Source organism: Eulemur rufifrons, chromosome 16 (assembly GCF_041146395.1).
Source record: "Eulemur rufifrons isolate Redbay chromosome 16, OSU_ERuf_1, whole genome shotgun sequence".
Taxonomy (NCBI): Eukaryota; Metazoa; Chordata; class Mammalia; order Primates; family Lemuridae; genus Eulemur; species Eulemur rufifrons.
In genome coordinates this window covers 37,481,761-37,496,897 of record NC_090998.1, presented here as the reverse complement: position 1 = coordinate 37,496,897, position 15,137 = coordinate 37,481,761, and the positions used below count along the sequence as shown (strand labels likewise).

The window sequence follows — 15,137 nt, the reverse complement described above, 5'->3', positions numbered from 1 at the left end:
ACCCGAGTCTCCCCAGCCGGCCTCCTCCCTGCCAGGCCTCCACTCAGGGCCGCACTCTCTCTCCTGCAGGGTGAGCCTGGCAAAGCTGGTGAGAAGGGACTGCCCGGTGCTCCTGGTCTGAGAGTAAGTGCCCCTCCCCACTGCCTGTGCCTGGTGTTGGCTGGACACCTGGGAGGGGACGGGGAGTGGCCTCCCTGTGTCATGGTCCTGTGGATCCCTGTGGCTGAGCCCCGTGCTGGGCCGGCCCTGTGGGGTCCACACAGGAGACTTCTGGCTGCGCTTTGTCAGCAGGCCAGGGAGATGGAGGAGGCGTCCGTGCGGAGAAAGACTGAGAGAAAAGGCGGGCCAGGGAAGGAAGGGAGGGGAGGGTGTGGAAATGGAGTTCAGTTGGAGGATGGTGGAGGTCTGAAAGCCCTGGGCCCACAAGTGCCTCTACGTGTCATTGTCATTTGTCTCTTCCCTCTAGGGTCTTCCTGGCAAAGATGGTGAGACCGGTGCTGCAGGACCCCCCGGCCCCGCTGTAAGTACCTGCCCAGCCTCTCCAGGGGGCCCTGTGGCAGGGGCTTGGTGGGGTGATGGCAGGTGACTGCAAGCCCATGCAGTAGTGGAGCTGAGCCAGGCCCCCAGACCCACCCTGAGCTGTGGCAGGGCATCCCAGGAGGCAGTGTGGACCCCTCTGGTGGCGAGGAGTTGGGTTGTTGACGGGAGAGCAGCGAGACACACACACACACAGGAGCTGGGCAGTGCAGGAAGGCGCCTGTCCTGCCCACCTGCTGACCCCTGCCTGGGCTGGCTGTGGCTCTCAGGTTCTCCGGAGCACCAGCTCAGCTCTCCTTCTCTTTCCCTCTGCAGGGACCTGCTGGTGAACGAGGCGAGCAGGGTGCTCCTGGGCCATCTGGGTTCCAGGTAGGTGGCTGGACCAGGTTCTGGCCTGGGCTGTCTGGGGCAGCTGCAGGCTCTGTGGGTGGGGGGCCCACCCCTCTCTCAGGGGTTGAGGCTTCCCTCCCACTGGGTCCTATGGCTGCTTCCTCCCCAGGTCTGCCCTGTGCCGTGCCACCCTGCAGGGCTGGGACAGCAAACTCACTCTTTTGTTAACACTTGTCACTTTGGCTTCTAGGGACTTCCTGGCCCTCCCGGTCCCCCAGGTGAAGGTGGAAAACCAGGTGACCAGGTGAGTATGGGGCTCTTTGAACCTGCAGCCTGTTTAGATGGAAAGGTCTCTTCTGATGCTGCAGAGGCAAGGGCAAGAGGGCACGAGGAGCCCCCTGAGGCCTGGGAATGTCCCAGACCCACGTCCCAGCTCCCACTAGATGACACAGTCTGAGCTCAGTGGCCCCCACGGGAGGGATGTTCAGGGGTCCGGGACATGATGCCTTCACTCTCTCACTCATCTTTCTTTGTTCTGCAGGGTGTTCCTGGTGAAGCTGGAGCCCCCGGCCTCGTGGGTCCCAGGGTGAGTGTCCTGTCAGCCATCACTGGGTGGTCTCCTTGGGCCTGTCCTCTCCCTGTGTGGCTCTGCCAGAGCCTTCCAGCACTGCAGTCTTCCCCAGGTTCCCCTCCCCTCCCCACCTCCCTGCTTCCCCCTGGGCCTTCTCCACCACTGCTCTTGCCTCATTGCTCCTTGGTGTCTGTCACAGGGTGAACGAGGCTTCCCAGGTGAACGTGGCTCTCCCGGTGCCCAGGGCCTCCAGGGTGCCCGTGGCCTCCCTGGCACTCCAGGCATTGACGGTCCCAAAGTAAGTGAGGCCGAGCCTTGCAGGGTCTTGTGGGCAGCCCTGGGAGGCCCCACTGAGCGGGGAGAGAAGGGGAGGGGGCTCAGGAGGAACAAAGACCAGGAGGGAGGAGTGGAAGATAGGGCCAGAAAGGAGGTCTGGGCAGGAGGAAGGAAAGGAGAGAGGGGTTTGGGGCCCTGGGGTCCTGGAGAAGGTCTGCCCCCCACAGACTCCTTCTTGCCCCCCACTCCAGGGTGCATCTGGCCCAGCTGGCCCCCCCGGGGCTCAGGGTCCTCCAGGTCTTCAGGGAATGCCCGGCGAGAGGGGAGCAGCTGGCATCGCTGGGCCCAAGGGAGACAGGGTAAGTACGGGGTCTAGCGTGCCACTCACCAAGGCCACGACTTTGTCACACCCCTGCCCCTCGGCTCCCACCCTCTCCCTCGTGGTGCCTGGGGATGAGGGTCCCACTGAGCCCTTCCTGAGGAACCTGGAGACCCCCTCCCTTCTAAAGCTCTCTGCCTTTTAGTGACATCCTCTCCCCTGGGCCTTCATCTCACTCCTGTTACTCCTTGTCGCCCACCCTGAGACCACAGCAAATCCTTCTTGGGCAGGGTTCCAGCCATCTCTCGAGCTCCAGCCAGGGTGGGACTGAGCTACCGAGGGGGTCCTGGAGCGCCCCCCTGAGGCGACTGGTTTTGTCTTTTCCCAGGGTGATGTTGGTGAGAAAGGCCCGGAAGGAGCCCCCGGGAAGGACGGTGGACGTGTAAGTGAATGCTGGTGTCAGGACCCCAAGGATTGGGGTGGGGGCACATGCAGGGTTCCCCGTGGGTCTCTGGCCTTGCACTCAGGGAGGCGGGCTGGGCAGTGTGTGAGTGGGGTCCCTGGTCCTGCCTCTGTGTGGGCAGCCGCGGGGACTTTCCTGTCAGACTGGGGCCAGAGGGGGCTCTGGGCCCAGGGGAGGAGCACTCGGTGTGGTGTGCTGGGTGTGGGCCCTCAGAGTCCCTGTCCAGCCCCTGCCTCCCTCACCTCCACCTTCTCCCCCAGGGTCTGACTGGTCCCATTGGGCCCCCCGGCCCGGCTGGCGCCAATGGTGAGAAGGTGAGTCGCGGCTCCGTTCCTCTCTCTGCCTCGCACCCCTGTTGTGCCCCTTCTCCACGCCCGCCAGACTGCTGTGTCTTCCCACGCATCAGCTGTCACCCTCCTGCCCACCGGGGGCTGCCAAAAGTGAAGGGGCCCTCTTAGAATGAGGTCACTAGCCGTGTGGCCTGCTGGGCGGAGCGGCTGCACTGGGCGTAAGAGTGCGCTCAGCAGAGACCCTCGAGAGGGTGCCCTGCGGGCTGAGATGGAGAACTCGGCGTGCCCCCCCAGTGGCAGGGCTTCTGGATGAACTGTGCCCTCCCCACTCCGACCCCCCTCCTCATCCCTGGCTCTTCCCCTGACCCCTTTAGGGAGAAGTTGGGCCCCCTGGTCCTGCGGGAAGTGCTGGTGCTCGAGGCGCCCCGGTGAGTGTCTGCCCAGCCCTCGCTCCTGCCCGCCCTCTGGGCCTCGGGGGCAGAGATGGGAGGACATGGCCAGGGCGAGGCCTGTGGGTTGACAGGGCCTGACCAGGAGAGGCTGTCCCACCTGGGGCCCTTCGTGTAGGACGAAGGCTACTTTGAGATGCCTCCTCTCTGGCAGCATGAGGCTGGGTGGGCCGGGGGCCGGGGCGGGGGGGTGCTCTGGGCTCTCAAGAAGGAGCAGAAGCAGCGGCAGGCCCTGACCTCTGCCCGGCCCCTTCTCTCACAGGGTGAACGTGGGGAGACTGGGCCCCCCGGCCCAGCCGGATTCGCCGGCCCTCCCGTGAGTATCTCTGGCAGCCTCCCTCCCAGCTCCGGCCACATCCAGCCCCTGAGCACACCGAGCCTGTCGGGGAGGGAAGGATGTAATTTAAAGAAGCGGGAAGAGGACTGTCCCCTCCTGTCCTTTCGCACCTCCATACCAATACTACAGTCCTGTCTTAGACCAAATTCTCAGGGCCGGGGTGGACACACACACACACTCACAGAGTCTCTGGCTCTTTTGAAAGAACCTCGAAGATTCAGCTTGGTCCTCACTCATTCATCCCCTCCTTCCCGCTACAGGGTGCTGACGGCCAGCCTGGTGCCAAGGGTGAGCAAGGAGAGGCCGGCCAGAAGGGTGACGCTGGTGCTCCTGGTCCTCAGGGTCCCTCTGGAGCTCCTGGGCCTCAGGTGGGTGATGCTGAGCTCCCCTGAGAATTGTTCCCTGGGGGGTAGGGGTCACTGGGTGCAGGAGGAGAGGCCCCACCAGACCGGACAGGCAGAGAAGGGTCACAGGCCTGGAGGATGCCCCACCCATCAGTCGGCAGAGGAGCTTTCATTGTCTTAGCGTGGCCCGTGGGCTGGGGTGGGGGTGTTGGGGGTGACACGCAGTGCAGGCTGGTCTCCTGGGGAGCGGGGAGTAGGGTGGCAGGAAGAGCTTCCCTGGAGGTGAGACCTTGGACTGGCTCCGTGGTGCCTGACGGGCTTCTCCTAGAACTCAAGTCTGCTGTTGGGGACAGTGGGCAGGCCTGCCTGGGACAGCTTCTCCAGGCTGGGATTTTAGTGTCCAGAAAGCTGCGTCTTGGAAACCCTAGCCCTGGAGTCCCTTGCTGGGGCTCAGAAACAAGTCCACCACCCGCTCTGGGCCACTGGCCTCACTGTCTCCCTCTCTCCTTCCCAGGGTCCTACTGGAGTGACTGGTCCTAAAGGAGCCCGTGGTGCCCAAGGCCCCCCGGTGAGTGAGCCCCCTCACGCCCCCACCCCTCTCACAAAGCACCCGCAGCAGGTGCTGCTCTGGGATCCACCCCACCTCCTCCTCTCAGTCCTGCTCGTGCCCCAGCCCGCGTCCATCCCTCAGCCAGGTGGACAGAGGGCACCGCTCTCTCCTGGGTGCATGGGGATCCCGGACCGCCCCGTCCCTGGGCTCGGCCCCTCACTCAGCTCCCTGACGCGCCGAGTGCCTCCTGCTCCTGCAGGAGGAGCAGCCATGCCTGATTCCATGGCCAGACGGGCCGTTCCTCCCTCCCCAGCTCCCCTTGCTGCTTTGTAGCCCTTGCCCCTTTCCACACCAGCCTCTGAGCCCCCCACCCCTGCCAATTCCATTCTTGAACCTCCCGAGGGCCTGAGGTGCTCAGGGGCTCTCCTCTCTTCACACAGGGAGCCACCGGATTCCCTGGAGCTGCTGGCCGCGTTGGACCTCCCGGCTCCAATGTAAGTGATGCTCCTGGCTTGGGAGGCACAGACAGGGGTTGAATGTCTGGCCCTGCCCCCCACGAGGGTCCAGAGGGCTCCAGGCAGCTTCCGCTCCCCTCTGACCGTCCTCACTCCAGGGAAGAGTAGCTGATGCACCCCGGGAGTGAGTGGTGGCATGAACACCAGGGTCAGAGGAGCCAGGCTGGGGCTGCTGCTGGAGGAATGGGGTTGGGGGCAGAGGGGAGGAAGCAAAGGGAGCAGACAGAGCTGGAGGGTCCAGGCTGGCTGCCCAGAGCTCTCACACAGGGTGGACTGGGAGGAAGCTGCCCTAGTGTGGGGAGATTGGGAAGCCCCCAGAGGGGAGGGTGCTGTCCCTGAGGCCACCGTGGTTTTGGCAGCCTGGATAGGGAAGGGTGAGGTGAGCTCTTACTTCCTGAACTTGCTCCTTGTAGGGCAACCCTGGACCTCCTGGTCCCCCTGGTCCTTCTGGAAAAGATGGTCCCAAAGGTGCTCGAGGAGACAGTGGCCCCGCCGGCCGAGCTGGTGACCCCGGCCTCCAAGGTCCTGCTGGGCCCCCTGGCGAGAAGGGAGAACCTGGAGATGATGGTCCCTCTGTAAGTCCCTCACCGGGCCACACTGGCCTCTGAGGTGCCTGGGAGCAGGGTTGGGAGAGGCGCCTGAGCTCACAGCGCGGCGTGGGAGGGAGCAGGGCTGTGGGGGTGCAGCGGAGGGGGCGGCACAGAGGGAACTGTTCTGGGAGGGCAGGAAGAGCTGTGGCCGGTTCTCATCTCCCACCCCTCCTCTCTTAGGGTGCCGACGGTCCTCCAGGTCCCCAGGGTCTGGCTGGTCAGAGAGGCATTGTTGGTCTGCCTGGGCAGCGTGGAGAGAGAGGATTCCCCGGCCTGCCTGGCCCATCGGTGAGTGTGGGACGCCCTCCCTCCAGCCGAGCTGGGCCCAGCCTGGCTCAGGCCTGAGTCTCTTTGCTCAGTGCTCTCGGTGCAATGGCGTGGCCTCTGCAGAAACAACGCCACTTTGGGCTTCTGCCAGCTCAGCACCCTCTGTCTGCCCTGGTCACCAGTGCTTAGCGTGTGCACTCACTGTCCTGGTCTGTCTCTCCAGGGTGAGCCCGGCAAGCAGGGAGCACCTGGCGCATCTGGAGACAGAGGTCCTCCCGGCCCCGTGGGTCCTCCTGGCCTGACTGGCCCTGCAGGTGAACCTGGACGAGAGGTGAGCAGTGGGACACCCCCACCCCTGCCCAGGGTGGCTCTGACTAGGGAGGGGAGCCCTGTGTGTCTCTGTGCCAGGGCCAGCCAGGCCACGTCCTGGGGCCCTGGAGAAGGGGGTGGCAGGGGCAGCCAGTAGGCCCGAGGGTCTGGGTGCAACGGGAAGGACATGGGGGAGAGAGACAGGCACAGAGACCGAGAGCTGGGTGCACAGAGTGGGAGGCCAACAGAAGCTGGGTGAGGAAGCTTTGGCCCCAAAGTGTCAGTGGGCAGAAGAGAACAGGCCTGGGCTTCTGAGGGGAGGACAAGGGAGCAGCGTGGGAGTCAGGGCCAGGGGCAGCTCTGACCACATTTCTGTTCCTTTGCCCAGGGAAGCCCCGGTGCAGATGGCCCCCCTGGCAGAGATGGAGCGGCTGGAGTCAAGGTGAGCACCTGGGTGTCCCTGTGTGCGGTGGGATCGGGAGGACATTGCCTCGGGCCTAACAGGTCAGCCGGGGTGGCAGGTTGGCATCAGAGTCTCCTCTCCGTCTGGAAGGACCTTCTGTCCTTGCCTCTTCTGGAACATCTCTGAGCCTGAGACCTCTCTCCTGACAGGGCGATCGTGGTGAGACTGGCGCCGTGGGTGCTCCCGGAGCCCCTGGGCCCCCTGGCTCTCCTGGCCCTGCTGGCCCGACTGGCAAACAGGGAGACAGAGGAGAATCTGTGAGTATCCTTAACTCAGTAAAAGCCGGTGGTGAGGAGGGTGGCCGAGTGAGCAGAGAGCATTTCCAGGACCGCCCTCCCCTGCATGAGGGACCGTGGCCGTCCCTGGGTCCGGCGGTCTCTGGGCATCGGGGTGGCAGACTCAGTGCCCAGCCCGGAGCAGATGCAGAAGAGTCACCCTGTCCTAGCTTCGCTCTGACGGCGTTCTCACTCTCTCCTCACAGGGTGCACAAGGCCCCATGGGACCCTCAGGACCAGCTGGAGCCCGGGGACTCCCAGTGAGTATCTGAGAGTCCTGTGCTGGGTCCCCGGCAGAGGCAGGCTTGGAGGGAGCGGGGACCCTGCCCACCCAGCTTGGGTGGGACACATGGAGGGCTCCTGTCCTGGCCCTGACCTGACCCAATTCATGTCTGTCTTGTTCCCAGGGCCCCCAAGGCCCCCGAGGAGACAAAGGAGAGTCTGGAGAGCCTGGCGAGAGGGGCCTGAAGGGACATCGTGGCTTCACTGGCCTGCAGGGCCTGCCTGGCCCTCCTGTGAGTGTCGCTGCCTGCTCGGGGCTCCCCAAGGCCTCCTGCCCCTCAGAGCCCACTTGAATTCCCCACGCTGCTAGGACAGCTTGGGATCACCCTAAGACACTTCCAAGACCCTCAGGGCTAGAGGGGGAGGAAGTGGAAAGGGAAGGGGGTGGGACATACAGCTGCCCCCAACCCCCAGGATCTACCTGTGCATCCATGTCTGTCTGTGCTGACCGCTGCCCTTTGCCTCTTCCTTCTACACAGGGTCCTTCTGGGGACCAAGGTGCTTCTGGTCCTGCTGGTCCTTCTGGCCCTAGAGTAAGTGAGACGGAGCAGAAGGGGTGGCCCAGGGCACCGGCCAGGTGTTCCCGTGGCAGGGGGACGCTGCTGCTTCTGGGGAAGCGTTGGGCTCATCAGCTGCGGGGGTGGGACTGCTCGGTGTCCCTGCAGCCAGGAAAGCACCTGCGGTCACAGTGCCATAGATAACCGTGAGAGCAGCTGGTAACAGGATTTTACAGAGAGGAGCTTAGGAGGATAGGAGAGCCATGGCGCTGTCCTGCTGGCTTGTGGCCATATGGAGACCAACTTGGGGTTCCGTGGCTGAGCAGTGTGAGGAACTGGGAGCAGAGTGGCTGGCGCAGTCAGGACGGCCACCTAACCAGCCCCAGCTGCTCCCCAGCCTTCGCCATGAGGACTGCTTGTTTCTCAGGCTGTCTTCTCTCTTTCCCACTTGCAGGGTCCTCCCGGCCCTGTTGGTCCCTCTGGCAAAGATGGTGCTAACGGAATCCCTGGCCCCATCGGGCCTCCTGGTCCCCGTGGACGTTCAGGCGAAACTGGCCCTGCTGTAAGTGTCCTGACTCCTTCCCTGCTGCCTGAGCTGTCCCCTGAGGCCTGAGCTGCCTGGTGCGCAGGGTCTCTTTTGGGGTGTCGGCCTACAGCTAATAGTGATGGCGTCCTTTACCCTGCGGCCTCCTCAGAGGTCACAGGCCCATGACTGTGCTGGGAGACAGAAGAGAGGGACTCAGGAAGAAATGGGATGGCGCGATGGGTTCCTTGGCCCCTGCCCCACCCACGGGACTGGGAAGGGGACGCTGTAGTGCTCTCTAGTGGATGGGGAGGGTCACGGGAGGGGCGCCTTCCTGCAGTTCCTGGCTGATCTCTGTTTCCTGCTGCAGGGTCCTCCTGGGACTCCCGGACCCCCTGGCCCTCCAGGTCCCCCTGGCCCTGGCATCGACATGTCCGCCTTCGCTGGCCTAGGCCAGAGAGAGAAGGGCCCTGACCCCCTGCAGTACATGCGGGCTGACGAGGCAGCTGGCTCCCTGAGACAACATGACGTTGAGGTGGATGCCACGCTCAAGTCCCTCAACAACCAGATCGAGAGCATCCGCAGCCCCGAGGGCTCCCGCAAGAACCCTGCACGCACCTGCCGGGACCTGAAACTCTGCCACCCTGAGTGGAAGAGCGGTGAGCTTGGAGGACAGGATCCCCTGCCCTGGAGAGCAGGGCCAGCCCCCCGGCGTGGCCACCTCCACTGCAAGGGAACAGATGCCCCTTAGTGCAGGGCAGAGCTGGGCCTAGAAGGTTCTGGCAAAGGGTTGCTCCCCCATTTCACAGCAGAGAAGCTGCAGCTGGGCAGCTGTCCTGCCATGGCTACCTGGCAGAGGTGACCTCAAGGTAGATCCTATCCACCAGCTGGGCATTGCTCCTGCCTTCTTTGCCCGTGTCCTTCCATAGGACCGGACTTCGCCCATCCAGACCTCCCTGCTCCTGCATCCTCCCTGCAGGCCACCCCAGTCCTCTCTCCAGTCTCCCTGTAGGCCGTTCCGTCCCTCCCAGTCAGGTCTGGCCCCCTCAGTCATTGGTGTCTGCCTATCTGAGCCCCGTGGGGCGCTGCCTCTCCCCGCCGCAGGAGACTACTGGATTGACCCCAACCAGGGCTGCACCCTGGACGCCATGAAGGTTTTCTGCAACATGGAGACTGGTGAGACCTGCGTCTACCCCAACCCTGCAAGTGTGCCCAAGAAGAACTGGTGGAGCAGCAAGAGCAAGGAGAAGAAACACATCTGGTTTGGGGAGACCATCAACGGGGGCTTCCACGTGAGTACCTGTGTGCCTGGGGCTGGGGCGGCTCCTCGGCTCTATCTTCTTTCTCCCTGGAAGTTTCTAGCACAGTCCCCACATTCTCCTTCAGTTCTCTTTTGGGCTTGAGAGGAAGGAAAGAGGAAGAAGAGTATTTGTTTCCCATTTAGAGGTGGAAAAAGAGATTCTCTGAGCTTGCTCTGCTCCCTGGAAGGAAAAACATTCTCCCAGCCCCTCGCTGCCCCAGCACCACTCAACTTCTGTGAACCCTGAACGCCTGGCAGCCCCCATAGCCCCTGGTCCCATCGAATCCTGGCTCCCAGGCCTCACCCACCTGCTCTGCCCAACAGTTCAGCTATGGAGATGACAACCTGGCTCCCAACACTGCCAACGTCCAGATGACCTTCCTACGCCTGCTGTCCACGGAGGGCTCCCAGAACATCACCTACCACTGCAAGAACAGCATTGCCTACCTGGACGAAGTAGCTGGCAACCTCAAGAAGGCCCTGCTCATCCAGGGCTCCAACGACGTAGAGATCCGGGCAGAGGGCAACAGCAGGTTCACGTACACCACCCTGAAGGATGGCTGCACGGTGAGTGGGGCTGGCTGAGCAGGGCTGAGGACTGGCCCGCAGCAGGTGTCACGTCCTACCTGACAGGATCATCGGAGGCCTGAGTCTGGGGGGTTACCTAAAGAAGACAAGCTGAGTGACAGGCGAGGGAGGGGCACATATTGTTCTATCTTCTCCCTCCTCTGGCTCAGGGGAAACAAGAGCCTACTCAGTGTGCCCAGGGACTCTTACAGAAGTGTCCACGGGATGTGTATGCACAGAGTGAAGAGGGGACACGGGTGGGGAGCCCAGTGCAGGGGGTGGGGAGGAGGGAAGGGCAGGGTGGAAGGAGGGCCGTGCTGCTCAGCGTAGGAGTTGACACACAGAGGGCTCTGGCAAGCCAAGAAGAGAGAGGGGTCTAGGGAGCCCCTGTGCGTGGCTCACACTTTGTGGGCTGTGATGCCCATGATCTTGCTCAGTTTTGGGGTCCTGGGCAGCTGGCACCGTATTGCAAGGCATCTACTGACCAGTATCTCCTCTCTTCCTCTCCTAGAAACACACCGGTAAGTGGGACAAGACTGTTATCGAGTACCGGACACAGAAGACCTCACGCCTCCCCATCATTGACATTGCACCCATGGACATAGGAGGGCCTGAGCAGGAATTTGGTGTGGACATAGGGCCAGCCTGCTTCTTGTAAAAACCTGAACCCAGAGACAACACAATCCGTCGCAAACCCAAAGGACCCAAGTGCTTTCCAATCCCAGTCACTCTAGGACTCTGCACTGAATGGCTGACCTGACCTGACGTCCATTCATCCCACCCTCTCACAGTTCGGACTTTTCTCCCCTCTCTTTCTAAGAGACCTGAACTGGGCAGACTGCAAAATAAAATCTCGGTGTTCTATTTATTTATTGTCTTCCTGTAAGACCCTTGGGTCAAGGCAGAGGCAGGAAACTAACTGGTGTGAGTCAAACGCCCCCTGAGTGACTGCCCCCAGCCCAGGCAAGAAGACCCCCTTCGGGTGCCGGGCGCAGGAACTGTGTGTGTCCTACACAATGGTGCTATTCTGTGTCAAACACCTCTGTATTTTTTAAAACATCAATTGATATTAAAAACAAAAAAATTATTGGAAAGTATATATTGATGTGTGCTTTGTTCTTTAGTCTGTTGTCCATCAGCACTTGGTCCTGTAGGTGTACCCAAACGGTAGTCTCAAGGCCTTCTTCTGTTGGCCTGCCAACCCAGAGGGAGGTCACTGAAGCCACACTGCCCGGGTTAGCACGCACACACACGCGGACTTGACAAGTCCGTGGTAAACCTTGGCACCACGTGGAACCCAGTGGTGAACAGGGGCCAGAGACCAGGACTGGGGAAGGGAGGCTGCCCCGGGGATGGCCTCGCTCTCGAGAGCAGACGCTGGACACAGATTCATGCGGGAGGCGAGACACCCTGCCAGCCTAGGGGGTAGGGCCACGTGTGAGCCACACCCTGCCGGATGGGCCAGGGGGGAGATGCTCCCAGGAAGGAGTGGGGGAGAAGGGATGGGGGGCAGGGCCGCGAGTCCTGCTGGGCCCCATGATAAGTGCACACGATCCATCTAGGCCATCCGTTTATTTTGCCTTCCTACAAGACTTTTAGGTCAAGGAGAGGTAGCTTTGTTAACCGCCTCCCATCTTCCTCTTCCCTGCCCCCGCCCCGCCGGCCGCCATTCTTCGCTTCCTGGGCCTGCGCCTACAGTGTTCGTACGCATCCTCTGAGCACCAGGCTCCAGAATGGACAGCCTCCATTTCTTCCTACTGTCAGGTGTCCCTTGTCTTCCACTGACCTGGGTATGTGGCAAAAATGAGCAAGTTGTCCCCTTCTCCACTAGAGGGCCATGGTGGTGGCGAGTGTCAAGTGAGCAGGAGACACGGAACCAATCAGGACTGACCACAGTGGTGGTTATAAAATATCTGGCACAGCTGATAAACTAGCAAGCCATCCCTTTCTCTGCCCTTCTCTCCCATCCCTGCCCTACTTCCTCTAGATTAAGGTTGATAGCGTTTCTACTAAGGAAATAACAAAAATAAAGACACTTTTGTTGGATTTGTTTGCATGTATTAATATTCAACCTGTGGTGTAAATTTAATTGAATAAAGTATCTTACCAGGACCAGCTCATAACAACAATAAAGGAGTAAAATGAAAGCAAAACTAAAAACACACAATTAGAATAGCTGTCTTGTATTAATGATTTAAAGTAAACACCACTTCCATCTGCAAGAGAGCTAAGAGGGCAAAGGCAAAGCAGGCGAGGTGTCCGCTCATGGGGACCTTTCCTCAGTCAGCAGCTGGAACCGAGCAGCTGCGCTCCCTTCCTGCCTGTCACTCCAGAGCCCAGGCTGCTGCCTCGCAGACTTCTCTTCCCACGAGGTGGCAGAGCTGCTTACTCTGAACAATGTGGTTCAGTAGATGGTGACCGTCAGCTCCAACACCTTAGACCTTTGCGAGAGAAGTCCCAAGACATCAAGGTGATCCCTTGCAGCCCACCCACTTCCCCAGTGCCCAGTAAACCCTAGAAATAACAGCAACTGCTCAACAGGTGATTGAGGCGTGAACCAGAAGGAAGAGCCCAGGGAAGAGCGGCACAGAGAGCCCTGCCTCTGCCTGCATCTAGGGTGCACTCAGGATGCGCCACTCTGGCTGGCAGTGCTGTGCTCCTTCTGCTGCTCCCGTGTCCCAGAGGACCTCTGCTGATGCCCGTCATGCCCTGTGCCCCAAGAAAAGCAGTCTCTCCAGAGTAACCTGTCGGACGAGGCCCTGCCTGACCCCAGCAGGATTGAGTGGACAGACCTGGCTTCCTGATGGGGGGCCCATCGGGTTACTTTCCCTCTCTTGAGCTTCCCTCACTTTTGCCATGAAATTTGCCCAGCATGGAAAGGCGCTGCACTAGTTGTCAGCAGGCTGAGCTCCCGCTTAGACCTACCCTCAGGCCCCTTGGATCCTGCGTAAATCACAGCACAACTTCTGACATGGTTTCCCCTTCTAAACAATGGAAGGAACAGTATCTCAAAGGAATGCTGACAAGCTAATTAGGAATTTTATTTATGAAGGCAAAGAATAAGGATTATTTTGTCGAGAGAGATTATCTGGGACTCTACTGATTTATGTAGCGCTTTTAACAAATAGGCTGATTCTTTCAATAATTTCTTTCCCACTTCGGGCTAGAATTCCCAAGAGAGTTGATGCAGAGATCTTGGGGGTTCTGCTTTGGGGTAACGAGGCTGCAGAGTAGTTGGTGGAGGTAAACCGGAGCCTATACAGGGCCTGGCGAACACCAGAGGCTGTCATGGTGTTTTCAACTCTAGTTATGACTCTGGACAGAATGCCTCAGAAATTCCAATCCTTAGCATACAACAGGTGCTCAATAAATACTTTTTTGGAATGAGTACATAAAGGAATTAAGACTTCTGTATGCAGCAACTCTTCAACCAGGTGAGCTGGGTTAAGTGGTTTGAGATGAAGGAAGAGGTCACAGCATTGGCCAAGCCAGAAGCTATAGAGGAGAGATGCTCGCGAGGCCTCACCAAGACACACTCTACAAATTCCAGTCTTAGAAACACAATGGTGATCACAATGACACCAAATCCGGCCACTTCCCCTTTCTATTCTGGGGTCGCTGAGAGAATACTCTAGGCATTTGTTCAAGAATTGACAGACACCATGATAAAACTATGCAGAGCACCCTGAAGTGCAGCTCGGGATGCTACAAATGAAGCAGGTATGAGAATTCGTAGCATCATGAGAGCAGACTTACTGCTGTATGTGTAAAAAATTTAAATGTTCCGGCCGGGCGCGGTGGCTCACGCCTGTAATCCTAGCACTCTGGGAGGCCGAGGTGGGCGGATCGTTTGAGCTCAGGAGTTCGAGACCAGCCTGAGCAAGAGCGAGACCCCATCTCTACTAAAAATAGAAAGAAATTATATGGACAGCTAAAAAATATATATAGAGAGAAAAAATTAGCCGGGCATGGTGGTGCATGCCTGTAGTCCCAGCTACTCGGGAGGCTGAGACAGTAGGATTGCTTGAGCCCAGGAGTTTGAGGTTGCTGTGAGCTAGGCTGACGCCACGGCACTCACTCTAGCCTGGGCAACAGAGTGAGACTCTGTCTCAAAAAAAAAAAAAAAAAATTTAAATGTTCCCATTTTAATATCATAGCTGGATTTTAAGGTAATATCCAAAGAAATGTTACGGAAGCACATGGTCACAAAAAATGATTCAAAACTGAAATACAAATATAACTTTTTCAAAATTGTATGAACAATATGCTACAGAAGCTATTTGGAAAACAGGAAAACTAAAGAGGAAATGTAGCAAGGTGAACCTTTTCACGTGTTTAGGGCATGTTGTATTCAGGGCTACATGCTTAGAAGTGGTGCATGTTTGCTTCCGTGCAAGTGGTGATGTTCCACCACCAACACACATCACAGTCATCACCGCCGTGCACACACATTGCTACGTGATCCTGTGTAACACTAAAACTGTTTAAACCCTCAGCTTTTGGGTTGTTCAGTCATGGTCAGTGTCAGCTAAATAGTAATGAAATTTAGCCCTAGTCTGATTCATAGTGTAAAAGTCATCAAGCAAATATTGAAAACTCATCTATGGGAATGGGGACAAAAACTAACAGAAAACCCTGGCCACCACCTGTTGTTGTCAGGGTTTCCTGAGGCCCCAGTGCCATGGGAGGAGCTGGCGCCCACCTCAGCTGCGTTCTGAAACCTGACTACTCAAGCTTAGATCCTAGCTAGATGCTCTGCCAGTTGCGGCTTGTAGCCCACCCTCTGGTGGCTGAGAGGATGGAGACAGTTCAAGAAACTTTCAACCTCAAACCAGGTCCTCTTCTTCAGGACTAATGCCAGCTGGTGGGCGTGTGTGTGTGGGGGGGGTGCTTATTCCTCCTCAGGCATCTCTGTCCTGCCTTTTCCAACTTCTATGGGGCATCGAGTGCTCCGCTGGAAGAGCAATAAGGCAGCCTGTTGCCCCAAGAGGCAGATGGAGAGAAGTCAGGTTGCCGAGATAGGAATTCACGGGGACAGGAGCACAATCAGGTTCCTTCTTTCCTTCCCATCCCATCCTGACCC

The 15,137-nt window shown here is 59.2% G+C and overlaps 1 protein-coding gene across 2 annotated transcripts in view; it reads left to right on the top strand.

Moving 5' to 3' along the window:
- Positions 1–10,712, top strand: part of COL2A1 (collagen type II alpha 1 chain) — a 29,803-nt gene extending 19,091 nt beyond the window's left edge. For both annotated transcript variants that reach the window (XM_069491592.1, XM_069491591.1), the window contains 27 exons: positions 70–123; positions 467–520; positions 853–906; positions 1,118–1,171; positions 1,409–1,453; positions 1,638–1,736; positions 1,966–2,073; positions 2,422–2,475; positions 2,757–2,810; positions 3,161–3,214; positions 3,498–3,551; positions 3,833–3,940; positions 4,431–4,484; positions 4,907–4,960; positions 5,395–5,556; positions 5,752–5,859; positions 6,062–6,169; positions 6,536–6,589; positions 6,760–6,867; positions 7,092–7,145; positions 7,293–7,400; positions 7,647–7,700; positions 8,119–8,226; positions 8,558–8,846; positions 9,292–9,479; positions 9,812–10,054; positions 10,566–10,712. In XM_069491592.1, the coding sequence (XP_069347693.1) occupies positions 70–123; positions 467–520; positions 853–906; positions 1,118–1,171; positions 1,409–1,453; positions 1,638–1,736; positions 1,966–2,073; positions 2,422–2,475; positions 2,757–2,810; positions 3,161–3,214; positions 3,498–3,551; positions 3,833–3,940; positions 4,431–4,484; positions 4,907–4,960; positions 5,395–5,556; positions 5,752–5,859; positions 6,062–6,169; positions 6,536–6,589; positions 6,760–6,867; positions 7,092–7,145; positions 7,293–7,400; positions 7,647–7,700; positions 8,119–8,226; positions 8,558–8,846; positions 9,292–9,479; positions 9,812–10,054; positions 10,566–10,712 (2,631 nt within the window). The remainder of the gene's footprint in view (positions 1–69; positions 124–466; positions 521–852; positions 907–1,117; positions 1,172–1,408; positions 1,454–1,637; positions 1,737–1,965; positions 2,074–2,421; positions 2,476–2,756; positions 2,811–3,160; positions 3,215–3,497; positions 3,552–3,832; positions 3,941–4,430; positions 4,485–4,906; positions 4,961–5,394; positions 5,557–5,751; positions 5,860–6,061; positions 6,170–6,535; positions 6,590–6,759; positions 6,868–7,091; positions 7,146–7,292; positions 7,401–7,646; positions 7,701–8,118; positions 8,227–8,557; positions 8,847–9,291; positions 9,480–9,811; positions 10,055–10,565) is intronic.
- The last annotated feature ends 4,425 nt before the right edge of the window (positions 10,713–15,137 follow it).